Here is a 21,405-nt window from a genome sequence, read left to right as displayed (position 1 = left end):
TGATGGTATTCAGTACTGTTTTAAATATTCTCAAAAGAATCACAAACATACAGAAGGTCATACATAAAATCCCCGATGAAGCAATTTAATGCTAAATTAAAGCTGAAACTAGGTAAGCCCAACTCTTGGGATCTTGGGTATTTTCAAAGACTAGAATAGAATCAACACTACCCAAGAACACCGTGTGTTTTTCAGATTTTTAAATATTTATTTCCTAAATTAAGTAGAGGAGGTTTAGCTGGTTCTTACAGCTTAGCAGGAAACAATTTAATATCCAAGCCAATTGTATATTGACAGTTGGCAACAATGGTTTTACTTTATAAAAAGAGAATGGGGAAATAGTTGTGCATTTCTGAAACGCTTCCAGAAAATTTCCTTTGAGAACGCATTCAGTGAAAAGTATACAAACAGGCATTAAACATGAATGTAATTTAATAAACATCCACTCAGCTATATGGTGTGACAAATAGGTAATAAGAATGTAATACAGGCATTTAGCTTTCAGCTTCTAAAGGAGCTCTAAAGGAGCTGGAAGCTAAAACAATAATACTTTCATTAGACTCTCCTGCCTGGTATCAAGAGCCAATTTCCACCTATTAATATGGATTTCTATTACCTGCCTTGTGAATACTGTTAACCCATTTATCAAGCAAGAAGCTGTACTTTTGTCACTTATTACCAGCAGAAGGGGAGCAGAAGGATTGCTAAACCATGTAACATTAGAGCATCAGATTAAATCATTTGACCTAGAAGATAAAAACATTCCACTTACATCTAAAATGGAAAAAAAAAAAAACCAGCCCTGCTCGTATTACAGCTAACAAGACCTCTTGCGGGATCAAATCTTTCCTTGCTGCGTCAGAAGAAAAAAAAAATTAAAAAAAATCCCTGTCTGCAGACTAATTGTAAACTCGGTGCATGTGTAATTAAACACGCCTCATTGGTTCTCTTGATATGTCAATAGTGGGTAGGAGGAGGTTGATTTAAGTTAAACGACTCAAATCTTACTGAACGTTTGCCCCTTTCTGTGTCCTCTAAGCAAAGCATCATTTAACAGAACAACCTCAGCCAAATATGAGGAGCTCGGAATTAAGTGTTTATTATTCAGATTACAGCGGTGCCCAAAACACGCCAGGCACTTTTCTAAGCGCAGAGGGAGGCGCCGGGACAGATCCCTTTCTCGGCTCCTGATTTACTCCAAGAGCAAACGTGCCCCCCCAGCACGGAGCCGCTCTCCCGCTCCCCTCCCTCAGCAGACGGGGAGAGGAACGGAGGGACTACGGTGCTATCGCAGAGGCGCCAGGCACGCATCTATTAATCACGTTTGTTGCTAAACACACCAATTCCCACTTTCCCACAGCACCAAAGTCTCCTTGTCCTCACAGCCAGTTCTCAGCTGCAGTGAGCTGCACTCGGCAGCTAACGGGTCCAAATGAGCATTTAGCTTTAGCCCCCTCGTTATCTCACTGCTCTATCACTCATCCTCCTGCCAGGGTATTAAGACCATAAAATTTTTCTTGCTATTCACACTGGACCAGACTATAAAGCATGTGTGCTTCCATGCCTATGATAAAGGCTCCACGGTATCCCCCTCACCCACTTTCTCTGGAGCAATGACCCAGGAGGAGTACTTGTATTCCTCCCACGCTACACATCTCGGCTACAGATGCCAAAAATACTTAAGACCTCAATCCGCAAGGCAGAGACAGGATCTGGTAAAGCAGCAGAATGCGAGCAAAGTTTCTGAAGTTGTAATACTTCAAATTTTCTGGTCTCCATTCCGTGGAGTCATTGAAGATATGTGAATTCTTCAACTGGGATGTCTCAGCTTTCCTCGCCTTGTTCCCCCCTGCTGTAACTCAGCAAACCTAGTTCACATGACTTCAAGAGCTTAGTTCCAGTTTACCCCACTCACCTGTCTATTCTTGTTTTGAGTCAATTTTGTCAAACCACTAAAGTGTCCCAAAGTGTTTCTTTTGGTAAGACTTCCATATGACTTCCCCCCTGGCACGGCAGAGAGCTCCCTGCCCCACGCGCTCCAGCGGAGCCAAGGGACCTCCAAAACTCCTACTGAGGAAAGAACATTTCTCTTTTCCTTCTCTGAAGTCTCACAGGGCTTAGTAAATCAGCAAGTTACTCAGAAGTCATTGAGCAATCAGGCTGCTCATTAGACTCCTCAATGAAATTATTACCATAAGTAAATTCTGAGTGCAGTACTACAGGTTAGCCAATCTTACATCTTTTTCAAAGGACTGGAGGAAGTACTGCAGCTTTGTGAAACACATTTTGAATTCTCTCATACTCTCGGGCAATCATTTGATCCCATACTTTACCTTTTTGCACACTGCAAGTTCATCCACACCCATTTCTTTCTCAGTGGTCCTCTAATCCTTTGCTGCTCATGCTGCAGCTCAGCACAAGGACAGGCGTATTTCTATAAGCCATGTACTCAGGAGGCTCTATCAATATGCATGCATGGTGCAAGGAAGAAACATATTTCTGCTGAAGAGGAATAAGAAGTTGGGGTCAGACATTTTATATTTTAGCCAGATTTTGATAAGACATATTAGGAATTCATAGGGCTTTTATAATTTTCAACAGCCAGAGGATTAGACCCTATGCTGACAAGAGCATCAATTGTTAAAAGAAATATGCGCCACACTGAAATACAGTAAAGCACCTGAAAGACATAACATACTGTCTGATAAAAGAACTATAAGCACTTTCAAATTCAACCCAGTGATGACTCGCCGAGTCAGTGCTTCATTTGTCTGGCAGAGCCAAACTTACAATGACTTCGGTTCTAATGCTCAAAAATACAACAGAAGTGCGAAAGGAAAACACAATTTAAACCACGGCCCCACACAACAGCAGGGATTCACACTATGGATAAGATACTGATACTTAGGCCATGGGACAGAAAGAAACAGTAAGAATCTTCATTTGGATTCAAAAATTTTACCCAGCAGGCTTGCAATATTGATGAAAAGACTCAAGTCTTAGTTAAAAAAAATAGTGATTTTTTTTTTTTCAAATTCAAGGAAAGGTATTGACTGAATAGTAATAACAATCTCCCTCCTGACTGAAGAAAGACCCCAAAACCAAAAAGCATCTCAAATTCATCCTTCTTCCCTTCAAAATATTCAGAGCGCTCCAAGTGTGCTACAAACTAAATGACTTTTTGTACTGAACTTCTAAAACCCTTGACTTTTAATAAGGTCGTGCATCATTTGATTTTAATTACAGATTTTTTTTATCCCTTAAATTTGACTAAAAATGATGTGATTTACAAAGCAAACAAGTCAGTTAAACAAAGCTAATTAAATTCACTAGAGACAGCCTTGCTTTTCCCCTCAGTGAGTGTTTATTTCAGCTCCCAGTGCTCTGATAGCTCCTGACAGCTTGCTGGGACACAAGAAAGAAGTAGGTCAGGGTAAGCCGGAATCAGCAACAGAGGATCCCATTAGACAGGCTTGTAGGGTAATACGGAGATCGAGGAAGTGTGTGATGTAGCGACAGTGTTAGAGACACATAACAAACAGCCCGAGGACAGCCTCCAGCAGAACCCGTACATTTATCTTCTCTGTGTTATAATGACCCCTCATACAGCTTATCCAGTTTGTGATTCCTCGTACAAGAGGTGCTGTATGAACCTAACGACAAAACCGCGCTCACGGTTTGCAGGATGATGCTGACCCAGCCGGAGGCAGCACTAGGACGGGCTCTCCTCTCTCCTCTCGCCGAGCCTGAGCCTTTCGGGTTGGGGAGCCGGCCAGCTCCCAGGGGCACACACCTATTCCCGCAAGCAGAATACTTCCCCTCGCTCTAGCTGGGAACCCAGCAAGGCATCTCACTGCGCACAGAGATCAAAGGAGGACGAGACTGGTTTCTCCTAACCAGCTTCTACAACATTATACTGATGATTATGGTTGCGGTGCCTACACTGGATCTGAAAATATTAAGCACCCCGTAGCAAGAAAAGCTGCCGCAGCAGCAAAACCGCGTTACGGGGCACAAGAGACGCCTGCTTGCTCCCAAGCTGTTGTCTGGGGGCTCCCAGTGAACCACCACCCTGGTTCCTACGTGCCACATGAACTTGCAGGAGGGCTTGGGTATGTCTTCTACCACAGCACCCCGGCCTTTGGGAGCAGCTCCTGGCAGATGAGAGGGGCTGAGAGACCTGTGGTTTCTGCTGGCTTTCCCAGCTGGGATCACTATGTAATGAAGAAACATCAGCGGAACCAGGGAGGAGAACAAAATCAAAAAGACCAAAGTGATCATATGTAAAATATAAAATGTTTTATGCTTCTACCACTGTATTAGATTATTTAATGCAAAGTGTATTTTTACCGGATATGTGTATATATGTGGACACTTGCTAATGCAACTCTACCCTCATGAAGAAAAGGACAAGAGTTGGGTTTTTTTTTTAAGTGCCTTGGCAATAAGAGCAGAAAACACAATGTCATCAACTCTGCAGTGCAATATTAAGTCAGAAGCAAGTGGAAAAGCAGAGCTCTAACTCTCCTTGTTCTCCTGACTACTGCTCACACCATCAGAAGTTCAAAGACTCTCCCACCATCTCCAGCAGCTCTGCACATACCCCAAACATTTCAATTATGAGAGTCGGGTTCTCAGGCTTCCACACACAGCCAGAGAGATCCTCCTCAACGCCCAACTCTGTAGCTTACATTAAAAAGAGAGGGCAAGCGTGTGCTCTCTCAGAAAATAGGTACATTTGACAGGAACAATTTAAATCGCCATGGGCATAAACAAACACAAATGGCGAATGTTGTTTTATTTTGTTCAGAGCTCAATACATTCGCTTTGCTTAGAGATGTCTCCAGCATCCACTGTACTTGAAGTGCCTGAGTGATTTGGTTTTCCAAAATGATGGAGGCCGTCCTGCTAACGCAGCTCACGTTATTTCAAGAGTTTAATTTTTGTCACCCCCACTTCATTTTCATGTTTATTCAACAAGAGCACGCCATGTTCAGCACTTCTCCCCTTCTTTGTTTCTAGTTACAATCTTCCCGTGACACAATTCGCCTCCTGCGCTAGCAGGGCTTCCTGCTCTTCAGGGGGTCACACTACACGGTCACTTGCACCCACCCATTTTACGCCACGACACATCCCTTTCCTGCAATTTTTACTTAAGCAGACAGTTCCACTGAGTTCACCAAGGTTTTGCTCGAGTGACGCCTATTCACTCCAACCCTGAGCATCTAGGTAAAGTCTCTACCCGGTTAAACGTCCTACAGAAAAACATGCGTGTCCTAACGAAAATATGCATTAAGACAAAAGCATTAAAATAAAGGAAGACAATGAGAATGATCAGAGCGGCACTGCCTGCGAGGAAGGAAGCTTTTAACAGCACTAAAATATAAAATTGATTTGTACACATATTTGATAAAAATCAATACAATTAGCGAGTAACTGAATACTAGAAAGGGAAATTGATTGCTCGAGGGCCCAGAGGACTCGGGGTAATCAGTCCATTCTTCTACCTCCTCCGCTCTTAATAAAAATATACTTTTTCATAATCCTGCCTGAACTCTTTGCCCATTAATAATGCCGCTAAATAGCTCTTCTTTTAGCACTATTATAGCAGACCTGCTTGAATTACATTTAGAGGCAGTTTCAAGTGGCGTGTCCTGGCCATTTTGCTATCTGCAGCACAAACCTCCAAGCAATAGCATAAAAGAAGAATACCAGCTAATGAATGGGAGCAGAGGAACACTTGAGAAGAGCTTATAAAATTAAGTACCAAAGTTTAAATAAAAGGATTACCATAGAATTGATTTGCTACATCAATTTGGTCAGCTTTTAGCTGATACATCATTTCTTCCTCAAAGAAGAGCCACTGTTTCGAAACAACTAATTAAACATTTTGAACCATGGCCTTACAAGGAGAGCAGGGCTGCATTGCTCTGCTCTCCCCGCTCCCTTCGCTCGCCAGGTGATTCCTCACTGCAGCGTAAAAATCATTACTCCACATGAAACGGGAGACTGAATATATAGTCAAATCTAGACTCAATGAAGTGGCTCCCACAGCCGCCATCTCTGAGCAGATTCCACTTTCAGGCAAGGGCATCTTCTCTTCCTTCATTAAGGTGAGATTGGAGGGACTAAAATGCAGTGGCTGTTGGAGGGAGGCTCACCTCTCCCCAGGTGAGGATTTCCATTACAGCCACCCGGCCGTTCAATCTGATAGAGGCTGCGCACAACTCGTACACATCTACAAAGGAGGTTTCTCTTTCAAAAGGTCAGATGCCTTCTCAGATAAGAACTTTCTCAGATGTTAAGTTCTGTCTACTGACTCATCTTGATAGGAAGCTCTTTAAACCAAAAACTACCTTTGGGCCCTCAACAACTTCTCTGCCAGTCTGCAGTTCAGGGTGCCCCAGCCTTTGCCGTTAACTGGGGCCCTGATTCAGCGATACACTTGAGCATATACTTAAATCAAGCTCTATGAGTAGCCCTATCCAAGCCAAATGTAAACAAATAATTTTTCCATATTAATGAAACCACTTGCATGATTAAAATTCAACAATATAATTTAAGCCCTTTCTAATGCATCTCCACAGGAACATCCTAAGAAGTCACTGAGTTGAATAAAATCATGTATGCACCTCATCATACTCACTCCAGCAGAAACTCCTTTACTCCAGAAATCTCAACACATACTTATGTTTCCAGTGGTCCAGCCGGACCAGTGACTAAAACTGAGCCATTATATCAGCCTAAGAAAAGGCCCATGGATGCGCTTTGCAACTCAAGCAGCACTCTGTGGTGATGCCTCCATAAGGGGGGATGAGAGACCGCAGTGCCAGGGGAGAACAGTGCATCACTCAGCAGGGCACCAGCGTAAGGGCCACAGGTGCAGCTGCAACATCTGCCAAGTTGCCTCACTAAATTCTTATGATGTTCTTAGTCAAAAGTTTGTCCTGCTGCTTCTTCTTACAAAGAAAAGACATTAGCCTGGACACAGAAATAGAAAACAGAAATGACACAATTTCAGTGCTGGCTGCCTTTGTAACCATGAGCAAACTACTTTAATCTCTTCGCTTCAGTTTCCCTGCCTTTATTAATAAAGCAGAGACAGTAAAACTTACTTCACCTAACTCATACATCTTTTGTGAAGATGAAATGCTTGTTCTGTGTAAAGTACTTGGAAGATGAAAGGCATCAAGTAAATATTAATCATAGTCACCACACCTACCAACAGGATCTCCAGCACGCTGATTTGGATCTGTGTTTGAAGAGTCTTTGTGCAATTCAGGAACTATGCTTTCCTGGAGTAGCAGAGCTGAATTAAAGCTAATCAAGAATTCCCATGTTAATCGGCCTTCGAGCCTTCAGAAGATCATAAGAAGGATGATGCTTCCATTTCAAAAGACAGCACAGTGCCACAGAACGAATTACACCAAACTGGCTGAAGCACCTTTACAGCATGGTCATGGAAGAAACTACAGGAGTTCATCCACTGACATTCATCTTAGAGCACACATACTTGTAAATCAACTCCTATTCAGTAACGAAATGTTAAGTGACTCATCCTTCCTACGTGTGAAAAAGCTCTCAGAGAGAACCAGAGAGTGTTTTACTTTCCCGTCTGCCTTTATAAACACCGAATTACGTCTCCTTACTTCGGAGAAGCTACAATGCTTCAGAGCCAGCTGTAAAAGAGAAAAGTACCGTCTTAGGCTGACGGAATCCAAGGCCACCTTAAGATCCCACATTTCTGTTGAAGGAGATTTGGGAAGATGGTTCATTAGCAGCTCAGCTGATCTTCTGAACCAGCTCCCCGGGCACAGCGAGGCGCACCGATCTCATGCAGACATGCCCATGAGGCTGGCCAGGGGAAGGCTCGCGATGCTGCTCCTGGCACTTGTGCTGTTCCATGTGGGTCAACTGCCAGATGATTTACTCAATGTCTTAAGCAACTTCTGCAGCTCAAACATAGCTCATGCAACCACAGCTGTCCTGCTGGTTACTGCCAGCACGTTAGCCAGGTGAAAGTGGTCTTCACTATTCCTGCCTGAACCAGTGAATTTACACAAGGGCAGCAGCACAGACATACCTTGACTTTTGTCCCAGCGATAGCGCCGGCTTGAAGCCACCTGGCATGGACCGCAGCTGCACACCGAATAGCAGTTGCATGCTTCAGGCAGCTGGGCTGCCCGAGCACTGCGCTCACCCAAAGAAAAATCCTCCTAACAAAACAAAACCAAACCAACACATGCCCGTGATCACAGGGCAATCAAGGTGGGCAGTCCTGGTGCTGTGCCTGCTCCCTGCCGCAGCTCTGCTGCCTCTGAAGAGGCGACACAGGGTCAGCTCCCTGGAGCATCTCTTCAGCGCTGCTAAGAGAGTTCAATTTCTCCAGCAAAGCAATCACAACGGTAGGAAAGCAGGAGTACAAGGTAAAAAAACACAAGAGCTGCAAACTTAAAAAAGACAATGGAGATAAAGAAAAGCACTGTCTGTACGTCAGCGTTGAAGGAGCACAGAACAACTTTGCATACAGGAAACACCTAAGGCTTGAGTGGAAGCAATAGGAGATGCTGGACCTGGGGGATGAGGTACGTGAGGGATCCCAGCCCTCCCGAAGTGTGCCTGGCCCTGCTGTGCCTCCAATCCTCCCCCCACATACCTGCCCGGCTTCCTCAGCTCTCCCTCTCTCTCCTTGGCTTTGCCCTCCCTTCGGTCCCAGCCCGTTCCTGCTCTCTCTCCCCTACCATTGCCTCCTCGTACTTTGGACCTTTTCACCTCTACGTCCCGAGGTCTCTGGTTCTCCATCGGCGGCTCGGGCGGCACCAGCCCGCGCTTGCAGTGCTGGTCCACCTCCTTGCCGGGATCCAGGGCTATGCATAAACAAATTACACTGCATACACAGCTATGCTCCAAAAGGAAATGACCACTGGATGGTATTGCTTCACCTTTCTTAATAATGAACATGTATTTCTTGAAAATATGTGCCACCTAATCCCCTCAGCATTGCAAACACGTACAACAGGAGGGTAATTTAAGTTAATCAAGCCCTAAGCTCCACGTGAAGTTTAACAGTTTGCTTCACTACGTTTTGGGTAGCAGATGGCAAAGCACTCAATGGTACGTTTTCTGCAGTCCTCGTACAAAGGCCTATACCTGCTTCTGTTCTGGGTGTGAACGCCAACGAAGGGACGTGCGCTGGACTGGCTGAAGGCTGCAAACTGGGTGACCATTTAAAACCCTGAAATAATAGACGTGTAGTTACTAATACAGATGCTCCAAAGGGAGGACTCACGGGCAGCCAGCTCTGCTAGTTCACCATTACTGCCATTCTTAGATATGATAAAATTAAAGCTACAGGCTGACATTAAGACTTCTGGTAATTAATCTGCGCCTTATCTGCACCAGTACCAACATCCAAAATCAGTTCCATGCAGGTGAGTAGTAGGGGTTTCCTTACACAACAGCACTTGACACTGTTGCTGTAGCTCACAATATTTCTATGCGTGCCGGCCTTACAAATGACCCCAGACTGTACGTAGCCTGGCACGTGTGCATCAGAAACCAGTCCGAGTGGGTAATCTGGATTTCAAACTGCCTCTGTGGACAGTCACTCAAATGCCCTATTTCTGGTTAGATTTTGGGGGGCCTGGGGAAAGGGGAAAGAAGAGCTGACAAGGGGAAACAAGAATTTGTAGATGGTGTGTAGAGCCAGAATGATTTTAAAGAAAGGGCAATTATACCTAAGTCAAGTTTTTTCCAGGTCTGTTAGAGCGACCAGGAAGCAAGAGGGTGAGCAATGAACAGTTCAGCCTGTGACATTCAAGATTTTCATAATTTATAACCAACAGAAGACACACACTTCTCCTTCAAACCACAGCGCGCACCCCCCAGCATCCAATTAATGGTGGTGTGTACAGTGAACATACTTACGCTAATTGACTGGTCCAATAGTCACGGCTGCCCCCAAGCACTTCTGGAAGTAGCATTTCTGCAGCAGCACCGTGCAGAAATACTTCACATTTATTAACTTGTTTGGGTTTGATCGTTGGATTGGTTCCCCATTCCCAAGGCACTTAGATTTATTCTTTTAGCTTAACACTACAAAGTAATCAAATCACTCCGTTACAGCTGACAGACCGTAGGAGCCCTGAAGGGGAGGAGAGAGTGGCATCACAAGAAACATCTCCATTTTCTCTTGCATCCTTCACACTTGCCCTAAACTTTAGGGTTGACTTCTCTATACCTCTGGAATTCAAGAATATTGAACTTTAACTGACACGGGAAGTTATTGGAAGATGCAGGACTTTCACTTGAAATTAAGGCTGATTTACCTGCTGGGATCAGGGACCAAGATTCACTTCTCATAAAGACTGAAAAGCCCGAGCGCACTCTCCTTCTGCTTCAAGTCAAACACAAGTGTTGCTGCAACCGAGAAAACACCCTTCCAATGCTATGTAAAGTTCAAACCAACCAATCCATAAATAAGAAGAGGAGATGAGATGGAGGATTCAAACACGCCTTTGTGCCCTTCCATCAGATGTGTAGAATAGGTAAAAAGAGGAAGACAAAGGAGATGGCTCAGAGAGCCAAGATTAATATGGAAATTGAGAAAAAGGGCATGCCTCTGGTTCGTTTTTGACTGTGACTCTTCAGTGCAATTTATTTTCAGCTTCATGTAATGCAGTATTAGAAAATGCTTAGCACACAACCCTTGATGTGGCAGACAAAGAGAATTTTTTTGATTTAGACAAATTCCAGTGTCCTTGTCTAATGTTACCCAATGCAAAATTGGAAAGAAATTAGTGCTTGAGTGGTCCTGTACGTTTAAAAATAATGTGAATGACCCACTGCTTAAAGTATGGAAAGGGTCCTCTGTTATTAAAATCCAAGCATATTTCATTTTAGACTGTACTTAAACTGACAGGGTAAAGCTTGACAAAAATCCCCCACCAGGTTTTTTTAATCGAGAAAAACAAAACAGAACCTCATGGAGCCTGTGATCAAATAATCTTACAGAGTTTGGACTTAATACACCAACAATGTCAGACATTTCAATGCAGTAGCATCAAAACTAGATATTTACGGCTTGGTAGTGAGTAACCCTTTGAAAAGGGAGGAACAAAAATTCCTTTTTAATGAGTCACCATTTGGCAGTCAGAGATCAAAACCTTTTGCCTGTATTTCTGACTGCAAGATTGTATATACTTGGGGTTTTTTCAGTCTGTGTGACTTTATTTAAATCAAAACAGTTCATTAAGAAAATAACTATGTTAAAGGAACAGGGAAAGCAAAATCCTTAAAAGTACCTGATCATCAGCATGATCTACTGGGTTACTGAAATACTAGATGAATTCAGAAATTATTTCCGTCTATAAATTTGGAATTGTGAAAATCCTAGTAACATTTACCGTAACTAGTGAAAGCAAAACGAAATTACACTCAGTATCTGTTCTGACAACCACATGAAATGAGTGTTGCGTAATCATTCTTAAACTAATGAAAATGTTTACATACTAAATGTTACATAGTAACGTATGGGGAAAAAGCTTCTCCTGTGTTGAGTGCAACTGTGTATGACAAACAGTTTATTTTGTTGTGCATTTTGTTTCAGCAAAAAGGAAGATACTATGATGTGAAGTCAAGGGCAAAAAAAAAAAAATCCACCTGTGTTGGCATTCTAGCCAAAGCAAAGAAATAAACCTATCACTCACACTGAGTGGGTCTTAGAGTAAGATGTACCTGCCTGTATGTTGAATATAATTTCCAACTATGTGAAAAGTCCCTAAAGACCTCAGCTAGTAACAAGCACTTACGATTTACAAAATATTTAACTAGTTAAGGATGCTTAGTGTGACGGTTAAGGTAAAGCACTGTTATTCCCATTTTACAACAGACAAGTAAGAACCTGGGACCTATTTACTCCAAAAATTGCCCCGACCTCTGGAGGCCTAGGGGGTTACAGATATTCAGACCCTTTGAAAAAAAAAATCTTGACAGTTTTGAAATTAGAGTAGGCATTATTCAGCCTTGACTTCTACCTTAGGAAATCTCCAAATTGTTACATGAAAACTCATATCCACAAGAATTAGAGCAGGGACTTACCACTCACTCCACACAGCCATCAAACAGCCATCCCATGTTAAATACTGACCAGCAAAAGCGTCTCCATACCTTACTGTCAGCTCACTGAACCATCCTGTCCCTTATATCAGTTAATCTTAATTTATGTTCCATTTACTTGTAGATTGGAAGTTATTAAAGTAAATAATTACAGTAAATGGTTACAGTTTGGGAATGGAGAGAACTGAAGAAAGAATTCAGAGAAATAACCTGATCTACTACTGTAAAGAGAATCAATCATCCATCTCCTTCCATTAGTCTTTTTGGCAATCCTGTGTCACTGTTGTCACAAGCCTGGATAACGATGCCACATTAATCCTCCTTTTCAGAAAGGGACTACAAGATTTGACTCCGTAACTGCGTCCTATCTGACCTTGGGGAATCTTTGGGGGAAGTTTCCCATCAGAGGCAGTTATAGTTTTTACTGAAGGAGAATTACTGAGTTGGGCCCATGCTTTATAACTCGAATGCATGACACAAAAATATACAACCAACCTTCTGTTTCCACTCGAAATAAATCGTCAGTACATAACCAGCGATTTTGCAGATCCAACCCTATGTGAGAAATTACATTTTCCAAGTCATTTCAACAAGCCTGCTCAGAGCTGATGGACACGGGGCAGAACGAAGACACAGCTACTGCAAATTTCTTGTGTAACAACAACAGTTCTTTTAACTGCATTGACCTAAACTGGAGATTGGCTGTATTTCCTTATCCAAACCTTCCCAAAAGAAAAAAAAAAACAAACCACCTTTGTTGGAAACATTACAGAACACAACTGGAAAAGAAGAAAGTTATCCTATGCTTCATAACAGAAACAGACTCACTCCCTTCCTTCAAGACTACACATTGCTCTCCATGCAACATGAACTGCAGCATCGCCGGCGTGTGAGCAGGCGGAAGAGGACATATGGCCTTTTGTACTGTTCCCAAGATGTTGCATGTTAAAAAAAAAAAAAATCATTATCCAGGCTGGAAGAAACCCAAGCCATCGTAAATGTTTGTTTATTGCAATTTGGAAGACCTTTTTAGAAAAAACAACAAACTACTCTTAGACGTGTAATCCTAAATGCAAACGGTGGATGGGAATCAAGCAGAAACCATGCATTATTTCGGGGAAACCATGAATTATTTGGGGGGAACTTTTGCTGCCATGCTCATTTGAGCATTTCTCTGTAACTAGATATCATTTCTATCACCGTGGCTATGACTAACGAGTTAACAACACTATTTACACTAGTACTGTTGTATCATTAGAAACAACAAGATTATGTACTTTAATTCTAATGCCAGCGCAATTATTTTAACACCAAGTGTGTCAGATCTGACTCTATACCCCCTAAATTAATTTCAGAGTAGTGGCTAAATAAAATGACATACTTCTTTGTGCTTTTGTTATAACACACTCATGTGCAGCAAACTGTGAAGAAAATGTAGTAATTAGAGGTTAAATTAATCCCTGACAGACAGGCAGCTTAGTAAAGCTGGGCCCTCTTCAGAAAACATAGCATAAAGCTTGCCAGTCTTTCAGAATTAGGCACAAAGAACAGGCGAGATTGGCAAGTCCCTCACCGCTGCAATCCAACCCAAGGGTAACGCTGAAAAGTCGAAGTAAGTCTTCGAGCAGCCAACACTATCTTGTGACAAACGTGATTTAGAGCTCCCAGCAATTGTTGCCGCAGCCGCTCGAACTGCCTGATCAGGATCAACCACTCGAAAATTAAAGACGGCCTTTTACGTGGCAGGGCAGGCTTCTAACCGCCGTATAATCAACCTCGAGACGTTCATAAAAGCAAACAATGGCATTACATTTCACAACATAACTAGAAAGTTACCTCGCTGCTTCAGATTTTAATGCAGGTAATGGATTTCCTTGCCCACAACAGAGTAAATGCGCTGCGTTATTCTGAAAACAATACATAGGTATGTCTCGGGTAGGTGTAACTCCCAAACCTGCTTGGAGTTCTGAGGTACTTAATTCTAGAGAAAAAGAAACTTCCACAGAAATGCAAAAGAAAAACAACGCAAGACAAACAAGGCAGCCAGATCGTGTTGCTGATATCCAGTAAGTATTTCTTTTTTGTGCGTGTCAACAGAAGTAAACAGTTTTTTCTGATCTCCCTAGCCGTGGCACGACAAAAGTAGCTGCTTTTTTAAACCCATGCAAACGCAGCCTGTTATCAGAAGGGGAGAAACCGAAGGGTTCTTGCTCTGTGCTGGGCAAAAAGCACCCTGGCTTCCCCCGTGCTGGCAAATCCAGGCGCAGGAATTGCAGACACACCACCGCGTCCGTCCCACTCGACGTACACCTTACCTCCAAAGGTGGAAGGTGCAAAAAACCTGCCTTCCCCTGGGCTAACACTGCTGCCGCTCAATAGATTGCCTGACATGGGGTGAAACACTAACACCCTCCCCTGCGGAGGGGATCTATATCGTGTCTGCGCCAGGCTGAGCCCCCAGCTGTCCCTGCCTGCATGAGAAAGCACAGCAGGCAGCTGCGGTTGGATCAGCAGGTAAATTCAAAAGAAAATGAAAAATAAAAAAAAAAAAAAAAAAAGGAAAAAGCCTGTATTACAATTAAAAGCAAAACAGCGGGCTTGTGGAGATTGCAGATCGGTGTGGGAGTGCATTAACACCACCGGTATTTCTGTACTACCCAGATCATCAATTATTAACAAATTAGGACATGCCTGATGGGGCACTTATGTAACACTTTGTTATCAATAAAACTGCCAAGTCCCTTGCAGGGAAAAGCGGAGCGGATTTCAACAAGTCACAATACGCCGCCTCCCTTTGGGCAGGGTACGACCATGAATTCTGGTTTCCCCTCCTCAGCCTGGCCACCCATTCCCAAAGAGCAATTCTGGTCAGTCCGGCGGTCCCCGCTCAAGGCCCGGGGCTCACCCCAGCCTCCCGTGAGCAGCAGCCCTTTAATCAGGTCAGCACTTATCAAAGGCTCATTGTAGCGACGAGGCAGCACTCGAGAGAAGGGCCAGACGAAATCCCGCATCCCCCCGCACATCACCCACACCTGGGCCCTGCTGGCACTTCACTGGCCCCACGGGAACAGCCATGGGCCGCACGCTCCCTGGGCACAGCCTACGTGCCCCAGCTGGTCCGGCTGGCTGGGCTGCGTGGTAGGGAGGGGAGGAAGGAAACCCACAACTCTTTCCCCTGGCTCTACCCTTTGGGCACAACTGTCCCTCCACAGGAGCGAAGGACCAGCTAAAATTCAGCCCGCAGAGACAATATCCTTCGCTACGTTTCCATTTCACTTCCTCCAACGGGCGAGAGTGAGCAGGGTGGGGGCACGTAACAATCCCCCTTCCCTACTCAAGGGCCTGATCCTTGAGCCCTTAATTCTAGGATCAAATCTGAGTCTCATCTACTATAAAAAGGAAAAGGACTGTTAGGCTGGGCCCTGTTAGGAGAAAGGCTGGTGTACTCTCCTACCGCCTGGCCTAACAAACACCTTTCAGTTCATCCGAGATGCACACCCAAGTAAACAGCTCTAAAAAGAGCTACTGCAACTTTGCAAGTAAACGCTGCACAAAAATGGCAGTGTTTAAGGCCAGACTGGATGAGGCTTTGAGCAACCTGGTCTAGCGGAAGGTGTCCCTGCCTGTGGCAGGGGGGCTGGAACTAGATGATCTTTAAGGTCCCTTCCAACCCAAACCACTCTATGATTCTAAAATAAGTATTTTCTTCTTGAAGGAAAGTAATGACTTAGTAATACATTTTCTTTCATTTAAAAAATGAAAATTATTATCAGAGAGGCAGCTTCCCAAGACGAATAAAGACTCTTCATAGCTCATTTACCTTTGCTAGTTATCCCTCTCTGACTGCATCACTCTCCGGTAGCGCAACTGGTGACTTCGACAATGATGGAGTCATATCCCAAGAGCCACGAGACCTGCTTACGCTGTCACCCTGAGATATACTTTCATTTTGAACAGAGCTAACAGGCCGGTCCATAGCAACTCTATGAAAAATATCTACCAGAAGAGAAGGACATAAAGTGAAACCTTTAACTGACAAAGACTTCAATTTTAGGTGCAAAGCGCTAGCAGTAGTAATAAAGAAGACATGAAGCAGACCGTGATGCAAGCACAGACTGTTTAGCAAAGTTTCCCTTCAGCTGCTGGCAGCCCTGAAACAGGTTACAGAAAGTTAAAACTGCGTTATCGATCACTGCCTATTCTGCAGGGCTGGTTTTTTTTTTATAAATGAACCAGCATTGTTCTTTTGCTATTTTCACTTAAAACAATACTGCAGTATCTTCCAGTATCCAGACCAATCTCAAACAACACTACTGAGGGTAGTACTAAACACCTAAACAGTTTTCTTCACATATTCATGAAGCAATTGCCTTTTCAAGTGCACAAAACAAAACTTACTAAGATTATACAATGGTATCGTGCACATTTGGCATTTTACAGCAATGCTCTGAAGTTCCCCTTCAAAATTACTGGCAAGGAAGGAAGTTCTGCATAATTTTAGCACTCCATCTGAAAAAATTAGAACAGTTCCAACTGTTCTTTGAGATGTATAAAAGAACAGTTGAAAAACTTACAGTTGACTGGTGCTACCTAGGTTACCCGTCAATGGCATTGAAACTGGTATATTATTAAGAGAGGTGTATGATGGGAATTGGTTTATTGTGCTGATCCATAGTAACCAACTCCTGTTCGTCCATCATTTATCTCTCTCACCAGCGACATATGGGTTTGTCTATTCACACTCTCAGCATTCTCTCTGCTCCAACAAACAGTCAGCCTTTTCTGCTGGGATAAGGAGATTTTTTAGTTACATCCATTATGTGCGTATCAACATTTATGGCAGGAAGATAATTGCCAAAGAGCTCATGGGGATAAAAGCTCCCTCTTTATAACACAAACCCCCTTAAAAAATCAATATTGATATAAAACAGTTCAACGCAAAGTCTTGGTGTGTCTTCTGCTTCCTTTAGTTCAAAACACTTTTTTTTAACATAGCAAGTCAAACTGGAACATGAGGTAGAAAGCCTTCGTAATGAGTTACACTGCTGCTCTTCCCATACAGGAAAAAATAGCTGTGTAAAACATTAATTGTTCCTTAAAGAAGCAAGTGGCAAACGTGTCGGATACAAAGAGGGTTCCTTGGAGAGGCGCCAGCATCATTTAAACTGCTTTAGCTATCTTTATTTGGAGACCATACCAATTACTAATGAATCGTAACTTATAGTCACCTCCGCCTAAATTTTGAAAAACTCAGGAACAGCCAGTGTGATGGAGCAATGAAAGCCTGGGGATCCTGCCTTCTTCCCTGGTTAAGGAGCTCAGACAACCTTCTACTCCATCCCCCAGTTTGGATAAATCCATTTGTCAAAGCTTCTGCAAGATTTGCTTCACTTTCCCATGGCTATGTACTCATAAAAAGTTATTTTAAGGCATCTTTCATCAGAGTAGCAAGTAACATAGGACATTTATTGATTAAATGACTGGGAACCAGCGAGTTGCACTGTACTTAACCCGCAGGACGACTCAGGGATTTTACATAGTTATCCTTGCCCTTGTGTTGCCTTCTGCCTTCCTAATTTTTGTCTCTCTCATGACGCCAGTTCCTAGGTCGATCCTTGTCCTACAGTTGCGTCCAGGCAGGTTAGCGACCATTTAAGTCAGGGCAAGAGTCCAGCCTGACACCTTGGATCACGAACTCTTGCAGTAATTCTTCCTGTATGTTCAGAAAGCACCTAGCACAATAGCTCCCTCATCCCATTTTAAATCTCTGAACCTACCACATTGTAACATTTGTAAGGAGGTCAGTACAAAACCAAACCCAAACACGCTATATTTATAAAACACTTCTACCTGTGTAACAGAAAGCCATACAAAAGAATTTAAAAAAATATAACTGCCTCCTGTAATTACTAATACCCCCAAAACCCTTTAACAACTACTTTAGCTTTAAAAAAATCCAAGAGACTTTGCAGGTTCGAACTACTTAGTTACAAGGGACTGAAAGTGAAGCCCTGTCAATATTTGCTTTTCTGATTCTGAAGTATTAGTTAAAAGGATTAAAAATAGAGATGAAAAACCTCAAGTTAAAAAAACCTCTCTGAAAATAAAAAAAAAGCTTAATTTAATTTGAGCTGCTCAATTCTAAACCTTAAACAGCTTTTCACTCGCTCGAGAGGAGCTGTTAACTGCATATTACCTGCCTCACAATATAGACTATTTGTTTTTTATCCCCGAGCAACAGCCTATTTCCTGGTTGAGTTTAAAAACTCACTGACGTTCCAATTTCAACCCACACATGTGTGTCACTGTCAACGTCAGTGGCAGGAAAACATTAGAAGTCACCCCTTGCTAATGCTTTCCTAACATGGAATTTCCTCGTATCTCGCCCCCCCCAGCCCACCTCCTCCCTTCAGCCGCGAGCATCTTTCCCAAATTGCCTTTTTTTTTTCTCCCCCCCCTTTCCCAAACATATGGCAGAGAGAGAACTGAAAATGGTCAGTGCCAGAACTAGATCGTTGCTTTTTTAGGTGCTAGTATGTAATGTACTCAAACTGCTCTTGCCTGCCTGTAACTTGGGGAGCGCGGCCGTCACCAGGCAGCACCCCCCGCCCCGCCCCGGGCCAGGGAGCGTCTCCCACCGACGGCAGCACCCGTCCCCCCGACCCCACCGTCCCTGCCGCCCACCCCCGCTGCGATTCTCCCCGCACGGTAATACACAAAAATATATTCCGGTGGGTAGCCCGGTTTGGGGGTGGCGGGGAAAAGCCGCTCGAGGCCCCCCGCTGCTCCGGGGGATGCCCGTGCGCCTGCTGCCGGGGCGGGGGGGGGAGCCGATCCGGGGGGCAGCAAACAGCTGCTGGGTCCGGCAGGTTCAAGGCCGTTCCCGCTCCCTCTCTCCTGGAGGCACCATATGGTCCATCTCGCACATCAGCAGCTTTATTTCCCTCATCAGCTCGGCCCGGAGGGGGAGCTCCGGGAGGGGCAGCCCGCCCCCCCCAGCCCCCCGGGGCACGGGCATTAGGCATTACCCGGGGATTACGGGGCTCAGCAGGGAAACACTCACGTTATCTAACAGGGGGAGTATCTCGCCCCTCCCGGCTCTCCCACACCCCTCCCTCCTTCCCTCCCTCCCAAGCCGGGGCGGCCGCGGGGGGAGCCCGGCGCCTCCGCCCCCGGCTCCGGGAAGGGGCCAGACGCAGTTAATCTCCCCGCCAGTGAGTCGGGGGAGAGTCTGCGGGGTCCGTCCCCCCCCGCCCCGGTGCCGGAGGAGGAGGCAAGCTGGAGGAGGCTTCCTACGAGCGGCCGGTGCTCGAAAGGCTCATCTGCTTCCGAGGGGAAGGGGCGAGGCGGCCCCGCGGCCGCCCACCGCGCCGGGAACCTGCGCAGCGATCGCGGCGGGCAGCGGCCGCGGCTCCCCGGCGCCTCCCGGCCCCGCCGCCTCCCCCCGCCCGGAGCACCGTGGAAAACAAAAGCGGCCTTTTAATTTATTGTTCCGGGGGGGGGGGAAGGCGGTGTGAAAGGAAACCAAAGCCCGTTTTCTTCCAAGAAACGGCCCTTCTCCCCGGGATCCCTCCGAGTCACCCTGGTGACAACCCCCCGCCAGCCAAACCCGAACAAAAGCCGCGCTGCCCTCGGCCCCGCCGCTCCCCCGGACCGAGCAACAGGCCGGGGAAGGCGGCGGAGGAGGGACCGGGAGGAGGGATCGCCTCTTGACTGGGGGAGAGGGGCAGCCCCTGCCTTAGAAGACGTGGGACCGAGTCAGCGAGCGCCTTGTTTACCCTGCAATTGCTCTAAACCCCGATCTTAATCACAGGATGAGAAACCAAAACAGTTTAAACCGTGAGTCAGCATACGTTTTATTTCAAATACATCTATAGTGTCGGAGAGAGTGGCAAACCCGCCGCCTTTGCACCGTCTCCCTCACTTTTGGGCTGTTCCCGTTTCGAGAAACGCGCACACGGGCACACGCAACCTCGCCGAAAAGGCGGCTGAACGCGGGGCTCCCCGCTCGGTTCAGGAATAACCGAGGGCTCCTTCTGGAGCCTTTTGTTCAAAATCCTGACTACATAACGTGAGCTTCACACTCCCAAAACAACCAGGCACGCCGCTGCCAACACAAATTCCAGGAGTTATTAAAAAAAATAAGACTAATACAGAGCAGCACTAGCCCCCCGCCGTGTGACACCTTCCCGGAGGAGTCTCCTTGCGATGATGGGTTTATCCTTCCCTGCTTGGCTGATCTAACTTTAAATGAAAATCCCCCAGCGAGGGGCTGAGCCAGCCCGGCTGTGTTTACACCGGGATACTACGGGCGCACCGGCAGCTCCCTAAATCCCGCTCGCCCCTCGGGCCACCGGCGTTTCACCCCGGCCCAGACCGGCAGCATCCACCTCCTCTGCCCCGCAAGCTGCCACACGAGCGACAACACCAAAACCCACGGAGCGTCCCCCGGCGCTGCCGCCCCCGGGCCCTGCCGCCGCCACGCACCGGCTGCCCCGCTGCCGGGCCGGAGACCGCACCGCCCCGCACATCACCTTGCTCACCACCATTTTAAAGCCCACGGACCCCCTCCCTCCCTCACATCAGCTCTCACCAGATAGGAAGGCGAAATCTTTACACCCCCCCCCCCCCGCCCCCCCCCACCAAGTTTCTGGTTTCTTCTCTTCGCAAGCCCCGGCGCAGCCCCCCCAAACCCAAACCCAAACCAGCCCGGCAAAGCCAGCCCAAGGTGGGCACTTTTCTTAAACCGCCTCTGCAAACTTTACAAGCCCGGCTGAGCGCGGCTCCGGCTGCGGCCGCGCCGAGGCTTGGGCGAACAACGACTCCGAGGGTGTTTTAAGTCCTTTTAAATCAACTCCTACTTTTCCAGTTCATCTCGATTTCAAAAGCTACTTACTGGAATATGTGGTTCCATGCGTGGTGCTTCTACCCGCTGGGAAACCAGCAGCATCTTGGATTGGGGATCAGCCGGCTTTTAGATCCACTTTGGCTCTATTTAGCAAAACCCAGCACCGCAAAAGGACTCTCAGACTCTTTTCTCCTTTTAGGTTCCAGACAAGTTCATCCTGGCGTTGCAGTTTGCTAATGATTCACTGTCTGTCTCAATCTGCTCACTACATTTCCATCAACCCACAGCTTCCTCACTTAGAAGGTGGAGTTTGTGGGGTTTAAGTTACTGATAGGCATATCTAAGTGCTGTGTCACTCAAAGAGGAGGAGACACACACACTCTCACACACACACGAACGGCTCCAGGCTTAAAGGGGAAGTAACACTTCTCTTTAGAAAC

At 45.6% G+C, this 21,405-nt stretch overlaps 1 protein-coding gene across 1 annotated transcript in view; it reads right to left on the bottom strand.

Moving 5' to 3' along the window:
• MAMLD1 (mastermind like domain containing 1) overlaps nt 1-21,200 on the bottom strand; it is an 86,120-nt gene extending 64,920 nt beyond the window's left edge. The window contains exon 1 of the mRNA XM_068411944.1: nt 21,014-21,200. Within this exon, the coding sequence (XP_068268045.1) occupies nt 21,014-21,067 (54 nt within the window). The 5' untranslated portion in view covers nt 21,068-21,200. The remainder of the gene's footprint in view (nt 1-21,013) is intronic.
• Between the last annotated feature and the right edge of the window lie 205 nt (nt 21,201-21,405).

The sequence above is a fragment of the Nyctibius grandis genome, chromosome 13 (assembly GCF_013368605.1).
Source record: "Nyctibius grandis isolate bNycGra1 chromosome 13, bNycGra1.pri, whole genome shotgun sequence".
Lineage (NCBI taxonomy): Eukaryota > Metazoa > Chordata > Aves > Nyctibiiformes > Nyctibiidae > Nyctibius > Nyctibius grandis.
Note: the sequence above shows the minus strand (reverse complement) of the source record. Positions and strands in the feature narration are given on the sequence as shown.